We start from the raw sequence: 11,451 nt of genomic DNA on the forward strand, positions 1-11,451 counted from the left end.
TTCCTAACAAGGGAGCATTCAAACACACGAGACAAACGGACAGATCTGTAACAGGAAACACACAAATCCACTGTTACAGTTGGAGGCTTTGACACTCCTCTGTCAGAAATGCACACATCCAGCAGCAGAAAATCAGGAAGGACTTGGCCAAACTCAAGGGCCACATCAATCAGCTGGATGTAAGTGACATCCGTACGCTACCGAGATAGGTAATGTCACATGTCGGTCTGATGCAGCTAAGAGATGCCCAGAAAGCTGGTAAGACATTACTCGTGTGTGTGCCTCTGAGGGTGTTTAGGGAAGATAGGAGCCTGTGAACTGAGTAAAGTGGAGGGCCCTCCCCTAGGTGGGTGGGCACTGAAGGCTTGAATAGAGCAAAAAGGCAGAGGAAAGGTTACTTTGCAGTTAGAGCTGGGAGGTCTGTGGTCCTGGGACATCAGTGCTGGTCCAGGACTCACGCCCTCCCGCCACCCCTCCATCCCCCAACAATTCTCAGGCTTTTGGACAGGGACTAGACTATGCCTTCAGCCTTCCTGGTTCTCCAATTTTGTCATTCTTAACCACGGGAGCCAATTCCTGTGATAAATTTCCTGTCATGTACGCGTATGTATACACCCTGCTGGTTCTGTTTCTCTGGAGAACCCTAACAGGTTAGCGTTAGGTTAGGTTAGGATGCTGCTTCATCCAACAACAGCAGAACACTTAATCTTCTCCAGCCCACATGGAACATTCACCAAGACAGACCACATTCTTGACCATAAAACATATCTTAACAAATTTAACAGAGTAGAAATCATACAAAGTATGCTCTGAGACCACAATGGAATTAAACTGGAAATCAGTAACAGCAGTGTAGTTGAAAAATCCCCAAATATTTGTAGATTAAATAAGACACTTCTAAGTAACAGGTGAGTCAAGAAGGAGGCCTCAAGAGAAAGAAAAAAATATTCGAAGTAAATAGAATGAAAAATATACCTTATCAAATTTTGTGCAGTGCAGTAAAAGCAATCTTTAGAGGGAAATTTATAGCACTGAGTACATTAGACAAGAAGAAAGATCTAAAATTGATAATCTAAGTGTTCACCTTAGGAAAGTACGAAGAGAAGAACAATTAAGTTGAAAGCAAGCAGAAAAAAAAAGAGACAGCGATGAAATTGAAAACAGGAAAATAAAGACAACAAACAATAAAATCAACAACATCGAAGGTTTTTTAGAGGATCCATAACACGGATAAACATCTAGCCCAGTTAACTAAGAGAGACAGAAAAAGAAAACATAAAATGTCAATATTATAAATAAAAGGGGGCCATCACTACCAATCCTCTGAACATGAAAAGGTCAATCAGGGTTACTATGAAAAACTCTATGCCCACAGATTTGGTAACTCAGGTGAAATGGATGCATTTCTGGAAAGACACATACTGCCAAAATTCACCAAGGGAACTAATAATCTGAATAGGCCTACATCCATCAAAGAAACTGAATCAATAATTAATAACCTTCTGAAACAAAGCCCCAGGCCTAGACGGGCTTATCAGTGAATTCCACCACAGAATTCAGGAAACAGTTAATACCAGTTGTCTACAATCTCTTACAGAAGGTAGAAGCAGAGTGTTAACTCATTCTGTGAGGTGAGCCCTACCCTGACACCAACACCAGACAAAGACATACAAGAAAGGAAACTACACATGGGTACCTCTCATGAACACAGACACAAAAATTTTTAACAAGCATTTAGTAAACTGAATCCAAAAATATAAATAAATGAGTTATTCACCATGATAACACCCAACACCCATTCCTGATAAAAGTTCTATTCAATAATCTAGGAACAAATATTATTATTAGGAATAATAAACAACATCGTTAACAAGACCCTGCAGCTAACATCATACTTAATGGTGGGAAAGCAAAAAGCTTTCCTACTAAGCTCAGCACCACTCACAGTCAGCATTGCACTGGAAGTCCTACTTGATGTAATAAAAAAAAGGAAATAAAAGGTATACAGTTTGGGACAGAAAAAAAACAAAACAAAAACAAAACAACCATCTGTGTTTGCAGATGACATGACTGTCCATGTAGAAGATCCCAGAGAACTCACAAAAAACTCCAGGAACTAGTAAGCAGCAAGGTTGCAGGATACAAGGTTAACATGCAAAAGTCAATTGTTTTCCTACACACCAGCAGAAACAAAACAAAACAAAAACCCACCAAAAACCTGGAATATGAAACTCTGATGAAGGAAATAAAAGATCTAAATAAACGGGTGGATTTTCCACGTTGATACACAGGAAGACTCGTATTGTTAAGATGTCAACTCTTCCCAAATTGATCTATAGATTCAACACAATCCCAATATCAAAATCCCGGCAAGCTATTTTGTGGAAATCGATCAGCTGATTCTCAAGCCAAAAGACACAGAACAGCCAACACAATACTCATGGAAAAGAATAAAGCTGGAGAACTCGCAGTCCTGTTTCAAGACTCACTAAAAGCTACAGTAACCACTACAGCATGGGACTGACAGAACAACAGATACACAGATCAAGTGACACGACAGGGTCCAGAGACAGATTCACACACAGGGGCGCCTGGCTGGCTCAGTCAGAAGAGCACGTGACTCTTGATCTCAGGGTAGTGAGTTCAAGTCCCATGTTGGGTGTAGAAATTAAATAAATAAATATTAGGGGCGCCTGGGTGGTTCAGTTGGTTAAGCGTCCGACTTCGGCCCGGGTCATGATCTCACGGTTCGTGGGTTTGAGCCCCGCGTCAGACTCTGTGCCGACAGCTCGGAGCCCGGAGCCTGCTTCGGATTCTGCGTCTCCCTCTCTCTCTGCCCCTCCCCCACTTGCACTCTGTCACTCTCTCAAAAATAAACGTTACAAAAAAATAAGATTCACACAAATTCATGAATCTGATTTTTGACAAAAGAGCGAAGACAACTGTATGGAGAAGAGTCTTCTTGACAAACAGTGCTGGGACTGGACATCCATGTAATCAGAGATAAATGGACACACATCCTCTGTTCATGTGAGGCTTAATGCTGTCACAGTGTTGATATTACTCAAACAAAGTTGCAGATTCAATGCAATCCCTATGGACATCCCAAGGACACTGTAGACAGAATTGACGCGGAATCTCAGGGGCCCAGAACAGCGAGGAAAACAATCCTGGAGAAGAACAAAACTGGAGGAATCAGTTCCTGATTTCCGCACTATGAAGCCACAGTAATAAAAACAGTGTGGTATTAGCATAAAAACAGACATAGAAACCAATGCAACGTAGAGCATCCAGAAACAAACCCTTGTTTGTATATGGTCTACTGATTTTGACAAGGTGCCACGACCATTCAATGGAGAAAGAACGTTATCAACAAACGGTGCTGGGAAAACTGGACGTCCTCATGCAAAAGAATGAAGTTGGATCCTTATACCATAAAAAAACTCACTCAACGTAGATCAAGGATCTAACTGTGAGACTTAAAACAGTAAAACTCTTAGAAGAAAACAGCACAAAAGCTTCACGACCGTGGACTTGGCAATGATTTCCTGGATAGGACACTAAAGGCACATGTGATAAAAGAAAGAGACACACAAATATGACTTCGTGAAAATAAAATTGTACATCAAAGGGCACTACGCATAGAATAAAACGGTGCCCCAAAGAATAGGAGAAAATATTTGCAAATCATACTTCTGATCAGAGATTGAGGTCCCCAATGTACAGAGAAGTCTTCAAACTCAGCAGTGGGAAGACAACCAACCAGACTCAAAAATGGGCAAACGAGGCTCTTCTCCCAAGATACACACAAGTGGCCACTGAGCACATGACAAGATGCTCATCACTGATCACCACTGATCACCAGGGAAATGCCGATGAGAGCCACGACGAGGGCCCACCTCACATGCCCTAGGACGGCGGGAATCAAGAAAACAGAAGACAGCAAGTGATGGCGAGAATGCAGAGTCTGGAGCCCCTGCTCCGTGGGTGGGAATGCACACTGTTACAGTCCGTGCCGAAAACAGTACTGGAGCGCCTCAAAAAAATTAAACACAAAATACCCCGTGATCCGGCGATTCCACTTCTGGGTGTATGCCGAAAAGAATTGGAAGTAGGGTCTCGAAGAGAGATTCGCTCACAGCAGCATCACTCTCGACAGTGAAAACGTGGAAGCAACCCACGTCTACTGACAGATGAACGGATGAGCAAAATACGGTGCGTCCGCGCAGGGCAACGGGATGGTTCCGCTGGCATCAAATTCTGCCACACGCCACAACGTATCCGCGTCACGTTCGGTGCAACACGCCAGATTCCCCTTCCAGGAGGCGCTGGGAGCCGACAACATCACACAGCAGACATCGGAACGGCGGGGAGGGGAGACGGGGCCGTTACGCTTTCACACGTGTCAAACTTCAGATTAACGTGAGTTCTGGGGGATGGATGGTGGTGGCTGCACGACCAGGAGAACGCGTTTAACGCCCCTGAACTCCACACCTAAAAGCGGTAAATCGCTGCTATGTACGTATGCATTTTTAAGTTGATTTATTTGCTTTGAGAGAGAGAGAGAGAGAGAGAGCGAGCGAGAGCGAGCACAAGCAGGTGAGGGGCAGAGAGAGGGAGAGAGAGAGTCCCAAACAGGTTCTGTGCGGTCTGCGCGGAGCCCAGCTGTGACATCGTGACCTGAGCCTAAGTCAGGGGTCCAACGCTCGAGCCACTGAGCCACCAGGCGGCCCTTGTTGTGTACATTCTAAGTCAGTGCAAAAAAAAGGTGAGACGATGCGCTACCGAGCCAGAGAGGAGCCTGAAGCACACGTACCGAGGGAGGGAGGCCACCCTGAAAAAGCTGTGCCTGCGATTCCACGGCATCCGTGTACTCCAACCACGGAACACTCTGGAAAAACCCACACTACAGAAACACCAGGAAGGCCGGTGGTGCCAGGGCTGGGAAGGGAAGGGGTGACCACGAGAAGAGCAGGGATGCTGAGGGACGCGACTGTTCTGCGCGGCACCACACGGGATCACCGCGGGCGCCCACTTGCCTGGCTAAAGACATTGGGCGGAATAAACACGCGTATGCCTCTTCGACATAAAATCCCTAAGAAGTTTCCTTCGTTGACCAACAAACTCGTGACAGCCTGGGAGGGAAACCATTTAGAGAGAAGACATTTTGAGCGGGGGGCTCCAGGCACGTCTCCTTGGAGACGAAGCCAGGGTGCCCGCTGTCCCTCCCACTGCCGCCCCCCAACACCTCTCGCACCCTCCCCTCCCCTGCCAACCAGCGACCGGCCCCACCCCCCCAGGGAGCACCGGGCAGAGGCGCTGGGACACCCTGTCCACCAGCCCCCTCTCCGGGCACCTCCCCAGGGCCCAGCACTCTCCTTCCTGGCCCCCATGATTCCTGCTCTCCATCCCACCCACAGGCAGCACGGACACCTGCTTGCTGATCCCCACGTCACAAACACAAGTCTCCCCGAGAGCCACGTTCCCCGGGGTTTCTGCCCACAGTCCACTTCTTCACGGCCAACCCTCTTAAAGTGCCCCAGTGCTGCCTTTCACCCGCCCTAGACCGACCCAGCAGCGTTCCCACCGCTCCAAGGACACCGCGGTCACCAGTGACCCCGTGTGGCTGAGCCCAGCCATCTTTTCCCCACTCTGATCAGAGCTGGGCCCAGCCCAGCTGCTTACCCTCATCTCCCCTCTGGGCTGTCGTGACCCCACACTCCCTCTTTCACTCTCCCTTTCCGGGGCCCTCTTCAGCCGCATCTCCGCAAACAGCCGGCTCCCGGGCCGGGCCTGGCTCCTTCCCCTTCCCCAGCTACAGCTTCTCCAGGAAACCCCATTCAGTCGTGGCTTTAAATACCCCTGACCTCATCCTGACACCACACGCGCACACGCACACACACGCACACACGGGCAACTCTGAGAGAATGGATGGTTTCCTGGCATCAGCATTTCAAACTCAACCCCTCTCAAAACCTTACGAGGGTAGGACTTACAAAAATGCCATTAACTCTTTCTGGAGAGGAAGCAAACAACAAACGGTGGCGAGTGGAGTGACCCACCAACCGCGTGCTTGCACCTCATTACGGCCCCTAGGCCCCTAGACAGAGGAGACCTGAGTACGGGAGTAGAGGACACGCACGGTCCAGGCGGGTGGGGGAGGGGGGCGGGACAGAAGCGTGGAGGCGCTGGGCTGTGGAACCCAGCGGCCCAAGCTCGAAGCACCACAGAAAGATGGGCTTCAACAGTTAGCTTCGAAAGCTGAGAGACATCCACCAGAAGCACAGAAAAAGAAACGAAAAAGCCTAACAAATTAAAACACAAAACAACAGGCACAGATTCCAACTTATCGATAATCACAATTATAAACGGATTACTCTAAAGGCAGGAAAGACAGGGTGCCTGGGTGGCTCAGTCAGCTCAGGGCATGATCTCATGGTTCGTGGGTTCAAGCCCCATGTCAGGCTCTGTGCTGACAGCTCCAGATTCTGTGGCTCTCTGCCCCTCCCCAACTTGCACTCTTTCTCCCTCTCTCTCAAAAATAAATAAACGTTTAAAAAAATTTATTAAAAAAACGCAAACACTCTCAGATTGGGTTAAAATATAGCTAAAAGATAGAGGAATATAAAAAGCTTTCAAAAGTAAGCAGGTAAAGAATACTCAAATTGGGACAGAAAGGGGCATTCCGTGGTGGTAACAGTCAGGACCACTTGAACGTCTCACACAGGGCCGCGGGACGCATGGCAGCCCCAAGGAGACGCCCAGGAAGGATGGGCACGTCACCCTTCTGTCCCCGAGATAAGGGATTCGGTGAGTCAGGACACAGACCTGTTAACAAGCCAGACGGAGACTCAGTGAGACAGAGAGCCATGGAACCAACAAGCGGGGAGGATACATTCTTCTCAAACCACAGCGAAACAGTCACGACAACAAGCTGCATATTAAGCCACAATGAAATCCTGAAAGGGGCCAAAAACCAAATACGACCTTAAAGCAATAAAGTTTAAAAATAATCACAAAAAAGGGGAGGAGGTTGAGGGCTGGGAGAAACGGGGAGGGGATCGACAGGACACTCGTCCTGATGCGCGGAGAAAGTACACGACTAGGGAACCACTGCCCCGTGCATCTGAAACTCGTGCAACCCTGTATGTCAGCTACGCTGGAATTAAAAACACACATTTTGAAAGAAAGAAATTAATGGAATATTTAAAACCGCCAAAAAAAAAAAAAAAACCTACAACAAAATTAGCTCCCCTCCCCCAACTTGAAAAATGTCAACGCCCTTCTAAATAACTCAAAGAGGGAACACAGACTGAAATTAGAAACTATTTAGAAACGACCAGCGATGAGAGCTTCAAGAGACAAATCCTCTCCACCAGCGATGAGAGCTGCAAGAGACAAATCCTCTCGGGCCAATGGGACGGACACACCTCCACCTGCAGGCATCCGGAAACACCCTCTTCCCCCCAGGAGCCAGAACAACCAAGAAAACCAAGTAACAGTGGAGAAAGCAGAAAGAAGTGAGGATTAATGAAGCGGAAACAAGGCGGCCTCGCTCAATGGAGCAAAAGGGAAGACCCGAAACAGTGACGGCCCCTGGGAGTCTGGCCAGGAGGAGAAGGTACCGTAAAGTAGTGAGCGGGTCTACCTCCACCAGTAAGCACGTCGGTGACCCTCAGCTGGGGCTGTCCCTCCCCCAGCGTGCACTTTGCACAGGATGGGGCTGTTTTCTTGCTTTGGTTTCATATTGAGCGCGGCTGCTGCCCTGGGATCCAGGATGTCCCAGCCCGTCACGTTAGGAGCCCCTTCCCAAAGAAGTGTTCGTCACACCCAGGAAGACAAATATTGATCCAGATCACATGAACAACAAGTAGGAAAATGTTTTCCATGTATACTTAGCAGGTAAAACACGTAACACTCAAAATGTAGAGAATATCTAGAAAGCAGTTTTTTACAAGTACTAAGTAGAAAGGCAGGGTGAAAAGTAGAAACGTAGCTGAGAAACTCACAAAATATATATCCAACCTGCCTGTACCTATAGGTTGAAAGACACGTATGTGACAACATAGACGATAATCTAAAATATCATACAGGAAATTTTAAAACGCACTAGAAGGTCAGAGATAAGTGAGAAATAGGAATTTTCACCACTTCTGAAGCTCCCTTATTTCCGTAGCATCTTAATTTTTATAAAACAGAATACATTCTACTTGAATAGATGTTTAAATTAAAATTTTTTTTTTAATGTTTATTTACTTTTGAGAGAGAGAGAGAGACACAGAATCCGAAGCAGCCCCAGGCCCCGAGCGGTCAGCACAGAGCCCGACGCCGGGCTCGAACTCATGGACCGTGAGATCATGACCTGAGCCAAAGTCGGCTGCTTAACCGACTGAGCCACCCAGGCGCCCCTAAGGTTTTTTATTTTGAAAGAAAGCACGAGCAGGCGCACTAAAGTAACTATTGACGTTCAAAACGATTTAACTTCAAGGATATTCCTCAAAACACTAACGGAAAGAAACTCCCCACGATTTTAAGAGTCTCCTACCGCTTTTCCAATAGCTTGCTGAGCCTACTGCACTCACGTCAAGAGGTCAACTCGTCTGGAACCGTGGTTCGTGTGAGGGGTGCGGGAGCGGATGCCCCACCCCCACCCCCGGCCGGTGGGAAGCCACGCACTGGGGGTTCTGGCTCCCCCGGCAGACGGGGACACAGACCTCCCTTCCCACTGGCCCAACCCTCAGAGCCACAGACGCCCTTCGGGTGCCCTGGCGCGAGGCAGGGCCCCAACCCGGCTCTCCGTCTCCCAGGGCAGCTCCGACAGAGGCCTCCTCCCGAGACGCGCGGGTGCCCGGGGCCCGGCGGCCACGCGGCGAGAACCCCCTCCCACGGCCGGGCGGCGCGGGGGCCGCGAGGCCGGTACTGACCGCGGCTCAGGGGCAGCAGGCTGCTCAGGTAGGGGAAGCTCGCTCTCCGCAGCTCGTCCAGCTTCTCCTGCAGCTTGCGCACCTGGCTGTCGGAGCGGCTGACGCGCTGCCGCAGGGTCTTCAGCTCGCCGTTCTTCTTCTCCACCTGCTCCCGCAGGCAGCACACCTGGCTCTTGTTCTGGCGGGACGAGAAACAGTAGGAGTGCAGCGAGTCGATGAGCCTGCAGGCCCCCGACGCCGACAGGATGACCTCGTTGATGGACATGGGGCTGGCGTCACTGTGCTCGCTCTGCACGGCTTCCGCCGCCGGCTTCGGGGTGACGTCCGTCGGAGGGGCGGAGGGGCTCTGGGAGGGCTTCTGAGGCGTCGCCGTGAGCGATGAACTCGGGGGGCTCTGGGCCAAGCCCTTGTCGGGCCCCAGGCTGGTCCCGCTGCAGCCGGGCTCCACGTCTCTCTTCGGCCTCTTTCGGTCAACGGGCTCTCGGGGCACAGACGCCCTCTCTCGCGCGTGCTTGGAGGAGAAACTGTAAGAATGAAGTGAGCCAATGAACTTGCAGGCCCCAGACCCTGGCGGGGTAAAGTCATCCACGGAAATGCCACTCTTGTCCACCAGGCCTCCGTCGGGCGCGGCGGCGCTCTCACCGCCGGCGTCTACTGCAGACGCCTCTGCTTCGCCCTGACTGCTGGCGGCGGCGGCGGCGGCGGCGGCCGAGCCATCGGCCGGAGTTCCTGCTGGGGCCTGCGGCGCCCGCTCCCGACCGGCGGCTTCCTGGGCGGCCCCGGGGGCGGTCTCACCCTGCGGCGCGGCCTGCTTCACCTTCCGGGCCCCGGGCTTGGCCATTGGGTTTGCACCTGAGGACGACGACGCACCTGCAGCTCCTTTTCCGTCCGCCCCGCTCGCGTGTCCCCTCAGGCCCGCCGAGGCCTTTCTGGTGTCCTTCCTCCTCGTGCGGCCATGGCCTCCGGTGCTCCTCTTCTTCTCAGGCAGGTGGAAGATGGAGGGGACGGCCGTGGGCTTGAGCAGGCGATGCTGGTCCTCCAGCCTCTTGGAGAAGCTGTCTTTGGTGAAATGTTCACTGCAGAGAAAAGAGTACTTGGTGGGGGTCCAATTGTCCCTCTGAACAGCTTTTAACCACTGGATCAGACGCTTTGAGTCCTTCAAGGGGAACCTGCAGGAAGAATGACAGAGAATTAGAAAAAAAGAGCTAAATGTCTCCTCCTAAATTCATATCAATCACGAAAGCGAACAAGTGGTTTTGCAAATACCCAACGCCGCGTTGACTTTACTCATTTAAAACTTAAGTAAAAACGTAAGGAACACCTTCTGCTTGTAAGTGATTGTGAGATAGAAGCCAGCCAGCCTCACCACCTGCCCACAAGGAGCTCACGGTTTGTAGGGCAGAGAACGAAGGTAACTCCTCCCAGGCTGTGGTGAATGTCCCGTAGGGACACAGAATGCTCGGAGAGATCGCACAGGAGGGCGTCCGACTACAGGAAAGGCTTGGGGAAGCCCTGGGAATAGTTCCTAGAAACGCACAGCACAACTGCCCTCCTGGTGTGCCTCGGAGGCATGATGCCAGGTGCGAAAACAGGGACGGCTGGTCTCCTAGTTAGGGGCCAGGTCAGGCGCTGGCCAGCAAGGGGTCAGGAGAGCATCCCAGACGGCCTGCCTGAAGCCCGACCCTCACAGCTAGAGCTGTGACTCCAGCAACTGAGGATAATTCAAAGCTGCAGTCCCGGGTTTCTACTACATTTCCACGGCCGGGAGCAAAAGTGTCTTTTAAAAAGCAACTAGCTCCTAGAAAACACGACAACACTTAGCAGTCGTTTCTTCTCGTGGTTAGACAAGATCCCTATTTACAAAAGTCGGACCAAACTCTGCCCTGGGGGTGGGGTGGGTGGTTCCTCCCAAGGGCCGTCTCTGCCCCACCTGAGGCCACCCTGGACCAGGACCAGGGCCAGGCAGATACTAACACCCCAGGAAGTCCGATGCAACGCGACCTTCCACACTTCCTCAATGTTTTGTGAGCCCATTTCCCCAAGACCCTGATCCCCATACCCTTTGCCCTTACCAGCGAAGACCACTATGGATGCCGGCCAAGAGAAGCGACTCTGCACTGATTTGCCTCATCTGTGAAAGCAGTATCAAAAGTTTCCGGACACAGGGTCTGAACAAAACTCCAGAAAGCACGGTGGCTGACCTCTAAAACAATCTGCTATCAGCTCTTTTGATAGATTGTAACAACTGAAGAAAACAACTCCCTGAGAACTCTCAACCAAACTACCGGCAACCGACAGGATTCAAGTTTTTAAAACAGAAACACAAGTGTCTGCACGGAGGCTTTCCAGGGAGCGAGTCGGAGGGAAGAGGACGGGCTGAGCGGCCCATTTCCAGAATCCCTCAGAGAGGGGGGCCAGGCCCGGCCAGGAAGAAGCGGCCAGGAGCGCCGGCTCCAAGAGTGGGCCGGGGAAGCCCCCCCCCCTGTGAACAGCGGGCCTCGCCCTGCTGGTGCGCAGGATGCAGCCA

The 11,451-nt window shown here is 50.9% G+C and overlaps 1 protein-coding gene across 4 annotated transcripts in view; it reads right to left on the reverse strand.

The window, feature by feature from the left end:
- THAP4 (THAP domain containing 4) overlaps window positions 1–11,451 on the reverse strand; it is a 40,799-nt gene that overhangs the window by 28,509 nt on the left and 839 nt on the right. For 2 of the 4 annotated variants that reach the window (XM_042995941.1, XM_042995940.1), the window contains exon 2: window positions 8,925–10,093. In XM_042995941.1, coding sequence (XP_042851875.1) covers window positions 8,925–10,093 — 1,169 coding nt within the window. Of the gene's footprint in view, window positions 1–8,924; window positions 10,094–10,996; window positions 11,347–11,451 lie in introns of those variants that run through there. The other 2 variants (XM_042995942.1, XM_042995944.1) reach the window with 2 other exon arrangements.

Source organism: Panthera tigris, chromosome C1 (genome assembly GCF_018350195.1).
Source record: "Panthera tigris isolate Pti1 chromosome C1, P.tigris_Pti1_mat1.1, whole genome shotgun sequence".
Lineage (NCBI taxonomy): Eukaryota > Metazoa > Chordata > Mammalia > Carnivora > Felidae > Panthera > Panthera tigris.